Source organism: Thunnus albacares, chromosome 3, assembly GCF_914725855.1.
Source record: "Thunnus albacares chromosome 3, fThuAlb1.1, whole genome shotgun sequence".
Lineage (NCBI taxonomy): Eukaryota > Metazoa > Chordata > Actinopteri > Scombriformes > Scombridae > Thunnus > Thunnus albacares.
This window is the reverse complement of record NC_058108.1, coordinates 36,970,558-36,990,049: the sequence shown is the minus strand read 5'-3', so window position 1 is coordinate 36,990,049 and position 19,492 is coordinate 36,970,558. Positions and strand designations below refer to the sequence as shown.

Here is a 19,492-nt window from a genome sequence, read left to right as displayed (position 1 = left end):
TATTTCTATTTCCTGTTTTGGAAGAAGGTCAGGAGCAGTGGAGGAAAAATCAAGGTTTCTTCTGTGGACACTTGTACTGTATATATGTAAATGAACTGTATATGACTGCAAGTTTAAATATGTGGGACTAGGTACATATGTGCTTAAACATGGATTTATTTTCATTCTTTTCTTATTAAAGTCATGAAAAAAGGCAAAAAAAACCAAAAACAAGAATAAGGCTAAGACCATCTATTCTAATCACAGATTATTGATCTCCTGCTACACTACCTCTTACAGTCGTGGTTTGATAAAAACATCAAACGCTTTATTACAGTTCTAAGTCTGAAGGTGATTTTGATTGTTGATGATCCAGTTGTAAATGGTTCCTCCTCTGTGTCCCGGCAGGCGTTCAGGAGAAGATGGGTGTGATGAACCGCGGTGTGGTCTACGCCCTCTGGGACTACGAGCCGCAGAGTGACGATGAGCTCGGTTTCATCGAGGGCGACTGCATGACGGTGTTGAGACGGGAGGACGAGGTGGAAACGGAGTGGTGGTGGGCGCGATGTGGCGACCACGAGGGCTACATCCCCCGCAACCTGCTGGGGGTGAGCTGACATCCAATCACAGTCCATCTTAACAACTGATTGATGTATTAACAGCTCAACAAATGTTTTTAGACTGAAGCCGCTGACAGTTGATGGTGGTCGTCCTCCCCATGTTTTAAATAGATACTACAGTACTTCCTTGTTTTATGAACGAAGTTGAAGCAGCTGCACTGTCTGTCTTTGACCAATCAGTGATGGTCCTCACTGGAAACCCCGCCCCTAAAGTTCCTGTACTCTGGAAAGTAATCCCCCCTCCCTCAATTATTACCAAATAACGTACTACCTTATAGGAACCTTCATATAAGTATACCGTTAGATTTCAGTACCTTTCTAGGAAATTACTGGGAAATTATGGGACTTGTAAAATAAACTTCCTCCCAGAAATGTTCAACTATTCAGTGTCTCCTGAAGATTTATGTTATCTAGAGCTGCAACGATTAGTCGATTAGTCAATCGGAAAAAATTAATCAGCAACTATTTTCATAACCGATGAATAATTTTGAAGCAAAAATGCCAAATATTTACTGGTTCCAGTTTCTCAAATATAATAAATTGCTGCATGTTTTTTTCAATCCAATCCAATCCACTTTATTTATATAGCACAATTTTAACAAACACAAGGTTTCCAAAGTGCAGCACAGCAAGATAAAAAACACAATAAATAGCACAACAGAACACAATAAAACAATGAAGAACACAATAGGATAAAAGTAATAAAATAAGATAAAATCAAATAAGATAAGATAAAATGAAATAAAATAGGATAAAAACAAAACAAATACAATAAAATAAAATAAAATAAATAAAGTGCACTGCTCACGCTATCAGATATGATAGTAAATGTTATGTTTTGGGGTTTTGAACTGCTGGTTGGATAGAACAATTAAAGGACATTACTGAGGGCTTTGTGAAGTTGTTTTCTTCTTTTTGACGTTTCATAGATAAATAATCTGCTGACTAATCAGTAATGAAAATAATCGTTAGTTGCAGCACTGATGTGATGTTTAAGGCAGGAAGCTTCTGAAAACACGTTTAGAGCTTCATCATACATTTATCACACAGTGTTCATACATGCAGACATCTAAACGTTTCATCTGATTAATGAAGGGAATAAATGAATAATAATAGAACCATCAACCCTGCCTCTGTTAGTCTGCTGCTGCTTCTTCCACTTGTTCTGAATCTGATTGAATCAGATTTAAAGCAGCTCTGAGGATCCTGTTACTCAACAGTCTTATATAAGAAGTTAGAGTATTTAATGTTATCTTGATGGTGTTTTAATGAAAAACTTTCCCTTTTTATTCCTCAGCTGTATCTGAGGATCAAGCCGCGGCAGAGGACCCTGGCTTAACCGACGGCTGACGAATCCTTCACAAGACCAAAACGTCCTGCGAGGACGAAACAAATGAAGCTCTGAACACGTCCAGCAGGAGCACAAAATGTTAGAGATTGTTGTTCAAAAAGAGACTGATGTACCTCTGGTTGTTTTTTTAGCCTCAGCACAAAGAATGTCACAGTGAAGTTTTGTTGATCCAAACTGCTGAAGAGGAGACAGAAACCGTAGTTTCAGCTTCTCCTTGTGGAAGAATTAACAAATGACCAGTTTACCGAAATGTATCAGCAAATATACGACTTTAACAGTTGCTATCGTTGGAAAAACATCCAACAGATGACTTTACTAAAACAAAATGTGAAATTCTTTTGGATTCATGTTGTAAGATTCTTTTTTTTTTTTTTTGGTATTTTGTCTTTTTGTTGATTAGCAGTTGAGATGAAGACAAGACAGGAAACAAAAGTCACAGACTGGAACAGAACAGCGGACATGACGGTTCATTACAGCATTGATTGTTTCCACCAAACGTAGCATCCAAAATACGTAAAAATATTGGATAAATCACATAATAGGGTTGCTGTACCAAATCTGGCAATTAGGAGACATTAAAACTCCAAGTTTATCTTAAAGTTTGAATCATCTGTGATGTTCTTGATTAAGTTTCCGTATTTTTTTCTGATCCCCAAAGTCTCAAAACAAGATATTTTTGTGTGCACAAGTTCATAACTTTTGTTAATGAGATGATAACTTGCGTACATAAGACAGAAAACCTTCTGAACAAGACAAACAGAATTATAACTTTTGTGAGCAAGATAATAATTTCCTGGGAACAAGATAATACAAACAAGATGAACAAGAGAACTTAGATAGAATCTGGTGAACAACAAACTGTAGTAACTTGTGCAAACAAAAGATCATTTTTCAGGACTTAAGTGGCTTCATAGTGCGTATAATTTTCCGATTCGTCCATCTTGGGGACTCAAACAGGCTGCCAGGTGTTCATGTTAATGATAATTTTGTTGAAAGGAAAAGCACTTGTTTTTATAAAGCATAAAGAGGATTTTTCAGTTTTTTTTTAGGTTACAAATGTTTCTTTTGTATTTATTTCAGTCATTTTTATTAATAAGTCCCTGTTCTGCTGCAGCACAAGAAGTTTGTGTCATTTTTAAAGTCAGTAACAGATTTTGTTTAATTTTTTCATCAAATTCTTTTAAAAAAAAAAGACAATCTACATCAGCAGATTTATCATTTAGTGAAAATTAAAAGTCTGAATCCAGTTTTGATCTGTTGAGTAGAAATGAAAGAGTTCATCCCAAAAATCCTAAAATATGGAGGCTCAGTGTTTCTTCAAACATGTGGGAAACATTTTCCTAAATAAAGACCTGAAATAAAGATAATCAAGACTCAATAAACTGTCTGTTAATCTCACTGTTTGTGTTCTTTCTTTCTGCTTCTGACGCAACAAGAGGATTTATGAATGATTGACACCATCTGTCAGTTTAATGAGCAACTTCAACATCCTGCGAAAAATAGCAATAATGTCAAATAACTATGGCTGTAGTCAACCGAAGAAAATCTTGGTCGACTGAAATCATACATAATCTTCAACTAATCGATTAGTCGCGGGTGGGTTTCTCTGTTCTGTATTTCTCTGTTTTGTGTCTTCAGGTTATGCTAACCCACTTTGGAGCTAACCTCCTTTACTTTTCCAGCATTTGGGGAAACAACAGACGTGACTTTTTAGCATTTATTAACTGACACACTGTAGTCTGTACTGTTCATTTACTGCCAGACTGACAATTTATTACTAACCTTTTCCTCTGCTCCGCTCGCATCCACCGTCACTTCTCTGTCCCTCGCTCTTTCCCGCTCGCTACGCAAACATACTCCTTAACGGAGCCGCGCGACCAGTGGTTTCCCAGGCAACGACAGAGGTTGACTCACGTACCGGAACAGCGCTGCACAGAGACTCCCAAACGCTGTCGATTTTCAAATGAATGGATATTCATTCAGATATCAAATAATAAAAAATATGTTTTTGGTCTGGCGGGAGTTCTTGTTGTGTTAAGATGGAGAAACACAGATTCAGTAAACGTTCAGTAAACGTTGAGTACAGTTAGACCCAGCAGTCTCCGTTAGGTTGGGCGAGTTCAAAGTTGTGAAAACAACGGGGGTGTTTTGAATACACCCCTGTTGTTTTCACAGGTAATTTGTTAGTCTGTCCCTCCCGCCGCAGGAAATAATGGATTAATCCTGGAAAGCTGTTGATGTAGCACTTTTCTCCTTATGAAAATAACACGGAGATTATTCGACCAATGAGAATTTAGTCGGACGAGAACATATCGACCAACTAATCGATCAGTCGACCAGCAGACTACAGCCCTAGAAATAACAGAGGCGAGATATTTCAGATCACTGTAACAGTTTATTTATTAACTAGAGGGACGGTCAGGAAAAACAAAATCCACTCTCATGTTTAAATGTGTCTCAGCGCTGCATCGACACACATGCAGAACCAGAAGACAAAGTGCAAAGTCGACAGTAACTCCATCCGAACAGTTAAGCAGTTTCAAATGCTACACAGGATCAATGGAAAGTACATTCAATATTTAGGTTTTCAATTGCACAGAACCTCAAAAAAAAAAAAAAAAAAAAAAAAACTTCATACATATACATATTTTCTATCTTGAAATGAGGATTAGAGGGTTTTTTTCTCTGCCAGTCAGTGAGCATGCAGGTTGTTTAGCTGGGAAAAGCTGTTTTATATGGTCACTAAACATGAACTGATCATTCAGAAAGAAACTGGAAACCCAAGATGCAAATATTTCAGTGTCAGTTGTTTGTAAAAATGCAGATTTTTCCTGCAGAATTTGACAGGTTTTATTAAGGGCTGAACAGACGGTGATGAATGTACAGTAAGGCTGTGATGTGAAGGGAAAACCTCGGCGTTTGGAGCGTTTCATCCTCCAGAACACATTTACATAATGAAACTTTTATCTTCCTCCAGTATTCCACCAATAGAAACCAGTTCAGAGAATCCATCAACCTCCAGAATGTGGTTCATATCATCTGTCGAAGTCGCTGCCAGACAGAAAATAAAGCAAACTGCAAAAACAAAGAGGGTGAAGAAGTCGACGTGTGATTGATTTAACAGGATTCAAACTGGATAAAGTGCAAAAGAACAGAGAAGAAGACGATGAGCTGCAGGATAAAAATCATTTCATGTTTCCACCGAATCCTAAAAAACCTCATCAGTCTAAACTCTTGTGGAATGTTTGCAGGTGTCAAGAATACTTTTCTTTTAAAAACTTGAACACACAGATAAGTAATTTATGCTCTCCAGTTAATAAATGAGTCATATATGATCTCCAATAAGTGACCCGAAACTTTAAAATTCATCCAAATGAACAGAGTTTGCTTCAAGTCATGAATTTGTATCGTTAGTTGAAGCTTTAATAAATTAATCTGCAACTACTCTGATGATCCAATAATCATTTCATTTAAAAGCAAAAATATCAAATATTTGCTGCTTGATTTGATGTTTCTGTGTTGAACAGTTGATCAGACAAAACGAGGCTCGTTATAAGAAATTATAACGAGCATTTACACTGTTTTCTGACATTAACAAGATTAACTGAGAGAATAAAACTGCAGATTAATTAACAATGAAAATAATCATTTGTTGATATATCATAAATATATCAGCCTGTCAGAATCAGTGACTGTCTTCATGTTAGCTGCAGAGATGCAGTTTTATGGTCCAAACACCTAATTCATTGATTGATCATGAAAACAATCGTTAGTTGCAGTCGTGAACATCATAACGTTCTCCAGTTTTGGACTCTTTGTCTCTTCAGTGTTGAGACAGTTTGTTCAGCGACGCTAACTCACGTCAAACTTCACCGAAGTTAAAGACTGAAGTTCACTTCACCTCCATGAATGTATCCACAGATCAGTAATTCATGCGCTAAAGTTAATATTTTGAGTTAATAGTTAAAGAATTAACATAATGTTACTCAAGCTGTTATCCTATAAAACATGTTTAACACATCATTGTGTGTTTAAGAGGTCAAATCTGACTTCTATAATGTTTTCTCTGTTCTGTATCATTGTAAACTAAATATATTTGGATTGTTGGACAAAACAACACATTTAAAGGCAGTTTGAATTCTGGGAAATTGTAAATAATAATAGTTGCAGCGTTAGCTTTCACTGCTGTATGAAAAACACTTTATTTCTTTAAAAAAACTACAACTCGGAGCTGATTTGAGAGCAAAAATTACTTGTTTGTGCACACAAATAAAAAAAAAAGACCCCTGACACCAAACTGGAGGGAAAATACTCAGCAGAGAATCTTTATGATGTGAAGTTGACGAGCTGAAACATGCGAAACCATCGTAACTGTTCTGTCCACTTCAAAAGAACATCCTCACATTCAGTTTCACGTCCAGTCTGAGCTTGTGGACGTGTTGGGAGATGAATCTTCAGCTCGCATCTCATCTCATCAGCAGTCGACACGTAAGCTCTTCAAAAGCGTTCCTCAGATATAATCCTGCCATCTTCTCATGACAGCGGCGCAGATAAAAAGGAGCCTCTTAAATCAATCTGTGGCACAACATCAGATTAAGCGTCCGGGCTTAAGTCCGCAGAGGTCAGCCGGCTTTAACTCCAGGACACAAACGAACGGCCCGGCGGGCGAGCAGCCGAGCAGCAGATTGAGCTGCAGGGAGGAGGAGGAAGAAGAAGAAGATGAGATGATGATGATGGACTCGTTTCCAGAAGAGTTTAGACTGTGACATCACAGCAGGAGCAGAACAGAACTATAGATCCGAGACGGGGAGGATTAATGCGCCGACATGTGGCGGGAGAGTTAACCCGTTAATCAGAGATGCATCGATGTGACGTCCGACTGGTCCGAGTTCTCACGGGAGCTCCTTCATCTGTCGCCGGAGGAGGACGAGGGAGGTCTTCAGAGCTCCTGCAGGTTCTGGTCGTGGTTCTGGTTCTGGTTCTGGTCGTGGTTCTGGGAGGTGGGCAGGAGGCGGGTGACGTGACCGATGCCCTTGGTGACGCCTTCCCTGAAGAGCAGCTTGGCGCCCAGTCGCAGGTACTCGGGATGTTTGATGAAGCGGAAGCGAACGACGGCTCTCTCGCCCGTTCGCAGCTCGTCCTGCAGCAGGAAGGACGAGGTCACATGACCACGTCACATTAATACAACATATATACACACTTCATACTTCATACTTCATACAGTCCCTCCAGGATTTCACTGAGGTTTTTTTTATTGAGGCCAAAAATCTTTGATTTTGCAGCAGCTTTTCTCAGAAATTGTGACAGTTTGTGATGTTTTTTATCTCTTTTTGTGGTAAAATTGTGAAGATTGATAACAACTCCTTGATCAACAAGATGCCAACTGTGTGTCTTTGACCCCTGCTGGTTTGACCTATTTGATCCTGTCCCCCCCCCTTACTACGCTGCCTTGATCCTGTATGCAGATGCCCTTCCTACCTTTCAGTTACCAGTTGTTTGATCTTATGGTTTAAAGTGTTTCCTTCTGCTCTGGTCAGTGAGCTATTAAAACGCTATTAAACCACTTCTACTGCAGCAAACTTTGAACAAGACTTGAGTGATTTTTCTTCAACAATTGGAAAATAAAAAAACTACTACCGATGAAGAATCATATGTATTTGGATAAAAAACATCCTTCATATCACAGAAACAACTAGAACTCAGTGAGAACCATGAACTCAAAGTTCTATAAAGAAAAGAAAATACTGCACATGACTTCCATTAATAAGCCTTTTAAAATCAATTATCACCAAATAAAATCAATAATACTATTCAAATAAATCAATTAACATAAAACTATAGTCAGCCAGGAGCTTTGCTGCAGCCACTGCGCTCACAGTGAATCTCTGATTCTCTGGTCGACCACGATGAGAAACTGTTTCCCTCCAATCTGCTGCATCATTTTCTTGGCAGGTGAGACGTGTCCGTCTTCCTGCACTGACATAAGTTACCACGACATGAATCATAAACCGTCTGGAAGTGGAAAACTTCAAGCTCTTTTAAATATTAAGAGAGATTTCTTGAACTTCCTGGAGGGACTGATTACATGACGCACACACACACTGACCTTCCCGTGAAGGCACTCCACGGTTGCCGTCTGCCGGACGTTGCCGACGTGAACGGTGACCTGTGACCCCCGGCGGAAGGTCTTGGCGTGGAAGAGAAGGACGATGGCGGCTTCGAACTCACAGCAGATGGTTGGATTCATCTTAGGACTCACCATCACCATCCCCTGCAACACACACACACACACATCAACAACACACACACATCAACACACACACCATCGTCTCATCACTGTCTTTAGGTAGCGTGACCTCTGACCTTGCGTAGCAGCGAGCGGTCAAAGCTCCCCAGAGCCAGCGTGGCGGCCTGTCCGGCTCTCAGCACCCTGCAGGCCGAGCGGTTCCTCTGGATGCTTCCAACCTTCAGACGCAGGAAACGACCCTCGTCTGTGGGACCGACCACCAGCCGCTCGCCCTCCCGACACACCCCGCTATAAACACACACACACACACACACACACACATCAACACAGAAACACATAAATACACATTATTACTGCAGTTTACTGCGCTTAAAGTCAGATCGATGAACCCTACAGAGAACTGGTCTGTTGGTTCTTTAGAGACAGTTTGAGTTTATTTAGAAGACAAATTAACATCAATAAAAAAGAAGCTGAAGTGAGAATCTGAGATCTGAACAGAAGCTTTGATATTTAAGAAAATAAAACATGTGATGTTATGAGATTAGAGCTGCAGCTGATGATTATTTATGATTACTATTGATTCATCTATCGATTATTTTCTCGTTCAGTTTCGTCCATTAAATGTCTGAAAATCAGTGTGTCCCCAAGTGACGTCATCAAATGTCTTGTTTTGTCCCAGTTTACTGTCACAGAGACTAAAGAAACCAGAAAATATTCAAGTGGCAACTAATCAATTTATCGTTGCAGCTCTATATGAGATAACGATGTCATTTCAAGAATAAAAGTCATAATGTTACAAAAATAGTCTTATTTTTTTTTTTGAGTAAATATTAAGTGAGATCTTTATGTAATATTACAACTTTTTTTCTCAGAAAATTAAGAGTTAATTCTGAAAATACTTCAACTTTATTCTGAAAATCTCAGATTGTTTCCTTTCTGACAGAAGTCCAAAATGTATCTGTTGTCTCTCAGGTAACAGATTATTTAGCACTTTTCTTTTTTAAAGTTATAATCTGGAAGATTTTCATATAAATAAACATCTGTTCAGTCACACAGGTGACTGAGTTTATGTCCCGTTGATGCAGCAGCAGCAGCAGCAGCAGCAGCAGCAGCAGCAGCAGCAGCAGCAGCAGCAGCAGCAGCAGCAGCGGGTCCACCTGAGAGGAGCTCTGACGTCACACAGGCGACACTGTTTGGATCTCTGCGAAGTGACGTCCAGAAACACACCTGTAATTACCGTTAATCGCCACAGGTGCCGCCAGAGAGAACGAAACAGAAACCTTCAACGCTGCTACTTTAACCTTCCAGCCTTCATCACACAGTCAGTCAGCTCTGAGAACTAAACACAGAACCGCTGGCGAACAAACTTGTTGAAAATGTTTCCCAAACTGCAAATACTTGACTTGAGATATCCTGTGTGATTGCTTACTACACTATGAGATAAGATGTAAACTACATTAAATACCAAACACTTTTAATGCTTTTCAGATTTGTTTAAGCATTAAGTAAATCTGTGGTTCTGATCTGTTGTGACGTTCTGACCTGTACAGAGTTCCTCCCACCACAGTCCCAACATCAGGAACCGAGTAGATCTCATCCACCTGCAAACACACACAGACGTGATGGAAAACAAGCAGATTATTAGTTATAGTTTCATTTTCAACGACTTAACCGATCATGATCATCATCATGTCTGCAAATGAAACACACAGTAAACTGAGAATTACAGTGTAAAATATAACTGACTGACATTTTATCAGCTGACAGCAGGTCAGTGTTCAGACTGCAGGAGATAAACATACAGAAGCATATTATGGGGTTTATGGTGGAATGAGTCAAAACACTGAACCAGCTGGAGACGCCAAACATGGCCGCCAGAGTGTTACAACATCACCTGAACACCTGGTAGGGGAAGGCTTGTGTGTGTATGTGTGTGCGTGCGTGTGTGTGCGTGTGTTTATGTGTGTGTGTGTGTGTGTGCATGTGTTTATGTATGTGTGTGTGTGTGTGTGTGTGTGCGTGCGTGTGTTTATGTGTGTGTGTGTGTGTGTGCGTGCGTGTGTGTATGTGTTTATGTGTGTGTGTGTGTGTATGTGTTTATGTGTGTGTGTGTGTGTATGTGTTTATGTGTGTGTGTGTGTGTGTGCGTGCGTTTATGTGTGTGCGTGCATGTGTTTATGTGTGTGTGCGTGTGTGTGCGTGCATGTGTTTATGTGTGTGTGTGCGTGCGTGTGTGTTTATGTGTGTGTGCGTGTGTTTATGTGTGCGTGCGTGTGTGTGCGTGTGTTTATGTGTGTGTGCGTGTGTTTATGTGTGCGTGTGTGTGCGTGCGTGTGTGTTTATGTGTGCGTGCGTGTGTGTGCGTGCGTGTGTTTATGTGTGTGCGTGCGTGTGTTTATGTGTGTGTGTGTGCGTGCGTGCGTGCGTGTGTGTTTATGTGTGCGTGCGTGTGTGTGCGTGCGTGTGTTTATGTGTGTGTGCGTGCGTGTGTTTATGTGTGTGTGTGTGTGTGTGTGTGTGTGTGTGTGTGTTGGGCGTGCGTGTGTGCGTGCGTGTGTTTATGTGTGTGTGTGTGTGTGTGTGTGTGTTGGGCGTGCGTGTGTGCGTGCGTGTGTTTATGTGTGTGTGTGTGTGTGTGTGTGTGTGTTGGGCGTGCGTGTGTGCGTGCGTGTGTTTATGTGTGTGTGTGTGTGTGTGTGTGTGTTGGGCGTGCGTGTGTGCGTGCGTGTGTTTATGTGTGTGTGTGTGTGTGTGTGTGTGTACCTGGAACTCAGTGAGCTGCTGCATCAGCTCTTCCTGCTCTTTGCTGTTGCTCAGTGGAGGAAGGATGTTGAGGAAAACCTTCAGGAGGTCCAGACTCTCTCCAGACACACTGGACAGGGTGAAGATGGGCGTGATGCTGCACACACACACACACACACACACACACACACACACACACACACACACACACACACACACACACACACACACACGCACAGGAAACTTCATTATACTGCCAGGTGTTTCTAATATTATGACCACACATTCTGACATGTCTCAGTAGGAGAAGCACAGATGTCATTAATGAAATGAACGATGCTGAATTATATCAATCTGCTTCAGTTTCAGGGTCCCAGTTTGTTCTGTCATGGTTTACTGGGACTGTTGAATAGAACAGACTCCTCATTAACGGTGTAAGTAACACCTTTAATTCTCCTGCTGTGAAACGCAACAACAACGACCATAAAAAACAAAAATGTTCCTATAAACAGATGCAGTGTGAACTGTAGTATTAACAGTAGTATTAGTAGTATATTAGTAGTATATTAGTAGTATTCTACCCACCATGCAGACTGTGTGAACTGTAGTATTAACAGTAGTATTAGTAGTATATTAGTAGTATATTAGTAGTATATTAGTAGTATATTAGTAGTATATTAGTAGTATTTTACCCACCATGCAGACTGTGTGAACTGCTGCGCGGCCGTCACGGCGTCGTCGGGACTCGACACCACCATGGGAACCTTGTTGCATCCCGGCTGCTTCAGGACTCGCTCCAGCTGTCGGACGGTTCGCTCCACGGTGCCGCGAGAACACAGGTCCACTTTACTGACCACGATGAAGATGGGAACTTTCAGCGCCATGGCCAGACCCAGGTGCTCCCGGGTCGTACCGGCTGGACGGAGGAGAAGAAGAACGCATGTTCATACATCCAAGATAAACACTTTATTATCTGACAGACTCCAGCAGTAAACGATACACTAAAAACATTCAGATTTGTTACATTTTTATGGTTTATTGTATCTTTTTTACTCTTTTCCTTCTTAAATCACAGCTCTTATCAATAGTATAGACAATTAGTTGATTAAACGATTAGTCGATTGAAAGAAAACTAATCAGCGACTACTTTGATAATCAATTCATCACTTGAGTCATTTTTTGAGCAAAACATATTAAACGTTCTTGTTCCAGCGTCTTACATGTGATGATTTGATACTTTTCTTTGTCATATTTGATAATAAACTGAACAAAAACTATTAATCAATCAATAAAAAAAACAATTGCAGATTAATCTGTAATAAAAGTAGTTATTAGTTTCCTCCTGCTGTCTTTAAAAACACATTCACAAACAAACAGGAGCCAGCAGCAGATGAATCCACGTTGTGTTGTGTGTTCACAGTAATCAGGCTTTCTCACACACACACACACACACACACACACACACACACACACACACACTCACACACACACACACACACACACACACACAGTAGTCGTTATAGATCACTTCATTGTTGGTTTGAGTTTGTTAAATAAATATAATATCTGAAGCTAAAATGTTATTTTTCTTTAATAAACATCATGTTTATCATCAACTAAACCTTCAGAACAACCAGCTGATCAACACTGACCTCTTCTGACCTCTAGTGGCGACTCGCAGGTGTTGTTAATATTTCACCTCCAGCAAAGAACTTTATATTAACGTTACTGCAAGAAATCTTTAGACCAAAAGCTACAGAGTCTGTGTGATTTCACTCACATGTCACATGATGCAAATATCTGTGAGGAGTGAAGTTATGATGTAACACTACTGTACTAGTCGATTCTTGCTAATGTGAGAAGAGATGATTCAGTTCAACAGTCAAGATTTTTCTTTATAAGATGATTTTTTGGCATTTTTGCTTTTGTTTGGGATCAGCGGGGGAGGAAGAGGAGGAAGAAGAGGAGGAAGAAGAGGAGGAGGAGGAGGAGGAGGAAGAGGAGGAAGAAGAGGAGGAGGAGGAGGAGGAGGAGGAGGTGATATATATGATATATGATATGAACTTTAACCATGAGGTCACCAGGACGATCCGTCACGCTGTGATTTCAACTGATACATTTACTGTTTCTATCTGAGAATAAACAGTCGTCTTATTATGATGCCAGAACATTTCATCAAGTTTAGTTTCTAAAGACACATTCTCATCATAACGACACTGTTCAATGTTTCTGCTTCCATTAGAAACTTCCGTCAGAAACTTTATTCAACATGACAGGAAATGATGTCATATATTCTTATATATAGTAGAGCTCGTTTGATCTGTAAAATGTCAGAAAAATGGTGAAATAATTTTGGAGAGATTCAGATTTTATCTCTTAAACACTTGACGACTCTTCAACATGTTTAAGAGGATAACAGATTGAGTGACGATATGCTCAAATGATTCACTTTATGGTATGAATTATTAGTTTATGGACACGTTCATGGAGATGAAGTGAATTCTAGTCTTTAATGCTAAAGAACAGAGGGACAAACTGGAGGAGGTCATCATATTTAAAGATGAAACTAACCATTATTTTTATGACCAATTGATCAGCTGATTATTTTCTTGATTAATCAATTAGTTGTTTGGTCAATAAAATGTCAATCGGTGTTTCTCAAAGTCCAAGAAACCAGAACATCTTCACTTTGAGAATCTGGAAGAAGAGAATATTTGTATTTTTTCTTCAATTATGAATAAAAAGAATGAACCGATTATTGAAATAGTTCGTTCTTGTTTTGAAATGTTAAGTGTGTCTATTTTATTATGTGTTGTAAATGTTAATATGTATATATATATATATTTATTTCATCCAGTGACACACATGTCACTGACGTGTTTTTAAGTTTCTGGACAACAACGGACTAATTCCAGATAAAAATATCGTCCAGCTGGATCAGCAGCCAAAATGCCGGCTGCTCTCTGCGTGCGGCTGCGGCTCACCGATGCCCGTGTTGGCGCTCACCACCAGCATGGCGAAGTCGGGGCAGTAGCTGGTGAGGCCGAAGATGGTGGTCTTCAGGTACTTGTGGTGTCCGGCCAGGTCGATGAAGGTGATCATCTTGGAGGAGCTCTCACAGATCTCCTCCGCTGTCCGAGACTCGCTGTAGTTCACCACCTGCACAAACACACGTCACACACCAGGAAATCCAAATTCTCATCAATTAAAAGAAAGAGTAAACTGGACACCGGTGCTCTCACCTCTCCTTTGCTGTTGAAGCCGAGGATCTCGAAGCTGATGCTGGAGGTTCGTCCCGTCTGGATCTCGTGCAGATGTCTGAAGAGGTTGAGACGCGCTCGTCCTCGGCCGTTGTCCAGCTCGCCCTGCGTCAGGACGCCCAGCAGGGTCGACTTCCCCGAGTCCACGTTCCCCAGCACCGCCACGCGCAGGTCCAGGAACTGCTCCGTGATGTCGTAGTTACGTTTTTCAAGTATGGAAAAAACAATAAGATGCTTGTGATAAAACTAGAAGTGTTTCAAATGAAGGTCAGTCTCAGAGTTTTATTGTGATTATTGTGGCCAAAAATCTTTCATTCGCTGTGTTTGATGTGCTTGTTTTGCAGTAAAATTGCAGGAATTGAGAAAAATTGCAAGCAAAGGAAACTAATTTTTACCAATGAAGAGTCACAGAAAGCATCCTGCACATCACAGAAACAGCCTTTACATCACGGCTATTTTAATGTGATTTCTGAACATGAGCTCAAAGTTCTATAGAAAAGTAAATACTGTACTTGAGTTCCATTTAAAAGCCTTTATTAATCAACTTTCAGCTCAACTAAAAATATAGTTTCATTTCCAAAGAGTACATTTTAATGTTTGAGGTGGATGATGTTCATCTCTGCTGTCTGAACATCAGCTTGTGTGTCTGTGACATCATTGTTTGTTATAAATCATAAGCATCTGTTGATTTGGACGTTTTATGTGGAAAAGTTAATTATTGTGATCACAAAATCATAATTTCCTGAAGGGACTGAAAGATCTGGTTCTGTCTGCAGTTCAGGTAGATATTTATTGTAAATCATGCTGTGATCTATAAACTCCATCCAGTCAGAAACATGCAGACCGAGTCCAGGATCCAGGAACCTGGAGGACAAGATCTCACCTGCTGGTCATCTGGAACCTTTCGAACGAGGACCTCTGCGATTTTTCTGGTGTTTCTGTCGGAGTCGTAGTCGACCTCCCTCTCTCTGAGGAGAGTGATGTCAGCTCCGACCCTGTCCACACACGGAGACACCAAACCTCATCAGACTAGCTGACACCACAGCGCTGATATAAAGGACCAAACCCGTCCTTTATTCATGTTTTAACCCCTTAAGTACAAACTGCATTTAGTTGCCGACCTTTCCCCCAAAAGATTCAAAGTGATTGTTTTTCAGCCCCACTTGCATCGATCTCATACTTGAGGTCACACTGATCAACTCATCAGCTTCATGTTTGGTCAGTTACCTTTTCATCATGTCAGTCATTTAAAGTGGAAGTTTGGAAACGTTTGAAGCAGCAAAGTTTACGTTCTAGGCTTGTGTCTGTAGTACTTTACAGCAGATGGCTTAAACATCGTAGGGTCCTTGAATGCATCACAGAGACGGAGCATTTTCTATTGCACTGAAATGATTTCACAGTTATTGAATAAACCTTTCAAACCTCATCAGACCAAGGTGACCTACTTCTCTGCCATCCTCTTTAAGGTCCTGAGCGAGGCCTTCATGTCGGCTTCGGTCAGGCCGACCAGCAGGCCGTTGTCTTCCACTCCGATCTGGTAGACGGCCTCGCCGCGACCCTCCTGCAGGCGCCACTTCAGCTGCGTGGCCAGATGTTCGAAGCGATACTGAGTGGGGTTGACCAGCTTCAGCTAGGACGACGGCAGAGAGGAAGACATGACGGTAACAGGAAGTTAAACATCCACACACCTTATTATCACGACGTCAGTTTCTCTGAATGTAAGAGCAACACTTTAATATAAGTCCCCCTGTTCACAGCAGCATTTATAACCGTTAACATGTTGGGCTTTAGGTAACAGTAATAATAACTAAGTTATCATTATCAAACCAGAAAAAAAGCAGAAATGTGTATTTGAGAGGCTTAAAAATTGATTAAAAACGTTGAATCAATGATCAGAATCATTGAAGATTCATTTTCTGTTGATCAACTAATCAATGAATCGACTAATTGTTGCAGCCCTGATGGGGATGAAGAGTTATTTACCTTATATTCAATGTTTCCTTCTTCAGCCTGGAAACAGACAGAGAGACAGAAGACAGATGAGGAAACATAAACACACAGACACCCCCGTCCACAGACTGCAGTCTAGTTTTGCTCTGTGGATGTTTTTCCTGGTTTGTGGCTCTTAGTTCAGATGAAGGGAAATGTTAATGATACAGATATTATAGACAACGGTGTGTTTCCAAATGTGACCATCTGCACAACTATCAACTGGTTTGGGTGTCCACATACTTTTGGCCGGTGAGATCTACTACAGGACACACAGCACAGTGTCTTCTCATCCAGAGTATCTTGACCTGACTGTCAGACATCTACATGGACACTTTATCTTGACTCTGTTCTTTCCTTTTTCTATTTTTTCTTCTCACAACATAAAGGGACAATTTGAAGAATATGTATCCAAACCTGTAATATTTCTCTTATTGATCGAACCGTTTCCATCACCGCCGTTATCATCGTTTTCAAAGGGAAACCATGAACCTTCACCACCAGCAGGTTGACTTTAAGAGTCCAGTATGACTGTTAATATGTTCTCTGTGTGTTTATAAATGTTTCTGCCTTTTAAAAACACAAAATCAACCAATGTCATCAGGAAAAATGAAAGTCTGACTGTGTGTGTAGAATCTAAGAGACGCTGAGTAAACTGTCTTCAACTCTGAACAGTATTTAACTGCAAAACTGCAATAAAACTGTATTCTACTCGAGTGTCAGCACTTTTATATGAAGGTGAGTAGGACTGAGTATCGATACCTTTAAGATATCAACTGAAATAACCCAGAACCAAACAGTATCGAAACTTCTCCATTCAAACGATACCTGCATTCACTCCGAGATCTAGAAACAAATGACTATTTGTATTGTTTTGCTCGCAGCCAATCACTGCAAGCGATTGGCTCATTACTGCAGAGCAGGTACAACTAATACAGTCTGTGGTGATGATACTTCATTGTACAGTTTTGTAGTCATTTCATAAATATTTCAATAATAACACTTTCAAAATGTATTTGTGTAAAAATCATTTGGATGAGGAGGAGTGATGACATTTTACCCAACTGAATGAATCATTAACATGATGAATGAAGGAGAAAAAAAAGTATAGAATTAAATACTATATTGGTATCACTCTAAGGGTACTGGTATTGGTGCTGGTATTGTCATTTTTTAAACAATACCCGCTGCACACTGTGCATTTCTAACATTAAATATTATCATAAATTAAGACTTCTTTGATAAAAACTGGGTTATTTTCTACAGAAATACTAGACTCTGACTGTTCTTACTTTTTAATTAGGCACACAGTTAATTATCTGTTTATACAACTGCTTCCCGTCTCTTATTACTGATTTCTTATTGAGTGTCAGCAGTAGCAGAAAGTGTTAAACTATTCTGAAAGATGTAAGCAAATAAAGGTAAAGCAAATATAAGGTGTTGATCATTATTGTGTATGAAATAATTATACCCTTTGTTTTTGTTTGTTTTGTTTTAGTTCAGCCTAAACCTGGTAGTGAAAGGGTGGCCTATTAGAATGTAAAAAGGGAAGGTTAATATATTTTGTTGTTTTCCTTTTAGTTTAATGCCTTATTGTTATTTATTTGTATCTGCATTCTTTTTGAAAAGTTATGTTATTAAGGACAGAAATAAATTACTACTACTAATGCCGAATTATTACTTGGTTATTGTTGTTTAAGAGGACATATTTAGTCTTCTTCTGTGGTGTTTGTATCTTTACCAACCAGGTGAGTTTGTTTAATTTGGCAGATATTTGAGTGCAGTTTGGCGAGATGTTTTCACCAGACTGGAGAGAAGCAGACACTGAGGCTTTGAGGTCCAATATGGAGTCTGACTCACAACAACAGTGTTTTAATGCCATGTTATTGGTGTTTTATTGGTTTGTTGTGAATAAACTGTAGCAGCAATTAGCCTGCGACAAGCTAATGTTAGCCGGCTAGTTCAGCGGGCTGACCTCCGTCCTTTAACGGGCTTCGCTATTGGTTTACCTCGGCGGGTAAACCAATAGCGAAGCCCGTTAAAGGACGGAGCACTGTTAGTTAATCCCCGGATAAAGCCCGGTAGCTACCTCCGGTGGTAAATACGGTGGCGGCGTTTTATTGTTCCTGTTGTTCTTTTTATTCCGTCTCCTCCTGCCTCGTTTCCCTCTTCTCGTTCGCGACTTTTTCGACGTTTTCCTCCCGTTGTTACCGGAGCCCTGCTGTCCGTGTCTGCTGTGTCCGGGCGACACTGCAGCACTTTCTGATAAATCCACCATGGAGCCTGAAGCGGGAGATCACCGGCAGCAAACTGAGCTAACGTTAATAAAATAACGTAATAATATTAATTATCTTTCTGACATCACATCTACCAGAACACACGGCCTGCCGGAGAGGAGACCTGCCGCGGAGGAGGATGCTCTCTCTCCTCAGCATCATCCACGCTGTCAACACTAGCACAATAAACACATTCAGTTTCCGGCTAAGAATAATTTCAAAATAATTTCAGCAGCAGTTTTGCCAAATAGAAAAGAGAATACAAGTTTCAAAGTAAAAGTACAGCAAGGCCTAAGAATCGTTTTCTCTGCAGATCTTCTCCAGACATGTTTTAACATTTATAAAATACTCTGCTCTTAATAACAGTTTGTGTCTGATATGGTTTTTTCCACAAAAAAAGTTCAGTTATCTTGATAAAATCCTTAAAATGACATCTGCTCCTCCTCCCTCATTACAAATCCAGAACCAATGAAAATGCAAATATATTTCATTTCAGAAGTTTAACTGCTGGACACAAGATATCTCTGAATTCACTGGAAAGTCACTATACATGAAAGTACATTAACATATCACTACTACAACGCTAATTGCAATAACAGAATAATAACTGAGTACTCACATTCTCATGAACTCACAGGAAAGAGTAAACCAGCAAACATTAACCAAGAGTCCAGAAACCGCAGCAATGAGTGAAATAATAATCCAGAAAACTGTTTATTCTTGTACACGGGTCTCTCTTGACAAAGACATCCTGATCTTAATGAAACTACCTGTTTAAATAAAGGATTTAAAAAACAAAACAAAATGAAACATTCTATTATAAAATCTTACACAAATTATTGGTCTTAAAGGGCAGGTTCACAATTTTTCAAGTGTGTCTTAAAACATCAGTCAGGTGTCCATATGAAAGAGGTTTTCCTCGCTGTAATCATTCCTCCTGTTCATACTGGATATTAAAAGATCCTTCAAATGTGCTTTCAATACATTTAAAAGTAGATGTGAAGCTTATATGAGGCTTCAGCAGTCTG

General features: G+C 40.0%; 2 protein-coding genes across 2 annotated transcripts in view; one reads left to right on the top strand and one right to left on the bottom strand.

Annotated features, from left to right (window-relative positions):
• The window catches only part of LOC122975052 (apoptosis-stimulating of p53 protein 2-like), a 33,857-nt gene extending 30,726 nt beyond the window's left edge, over positions 1 to 3,131 (top strand). Inside the window, exons 17-18 of the mRNA XM_044343229.1 lie at positions 388 to 587; positions 1,897 to 3,131. Coding sequence (XP_044199164.1) covers positions 388 to 587; positions 1,897 to 1,938 — 242 coding nt within the window. The 3' untranslated portion in view covers positions 1,939 to 3,131. The remainder of the gene's footprint in view (positions 1 to 387; positions 588 to 1,896) is intronic.
• A 1,201-nt stretch (positions 3,132 to 4,332) lies between these two features.
• Positions 4,333 to 18,639, bottom strand: gtpbp2b (GTP binding protein 2b). Its single transcript, XM_044343217.1, has 12 exons — positions 18,278 to 18,639; positions 16,183 to 16,209; positions 15,645 to 15,829; positions 15,083 to 15,194; positions 14,182 to 14,379; positions 13,924 to 14,098; positions 11,636 to 11,855; positions 10,961 to 11,096; positions 9,740 to 9,798; positions 8,314 to 8,485; positions 8,057 to 8,221; positions 4,333 to 7,090 (listed from the first exon to the last, which is right to left on the bottom strand). Exons 1-12 carry the CDS (start codon positions 18,464 to 18,466, stop codon positions 6,890 to 6,892), a joined length of 1,839 nt encoding a protein of 612 aa, XP_044199152.1. The 5' UTR covers positions 18,467 to 18,639; the 3' UTR covers positions 4,333 to 6,889.
• Positions 18,640 to 19,492: the final 853 nt, after the last annotated feature.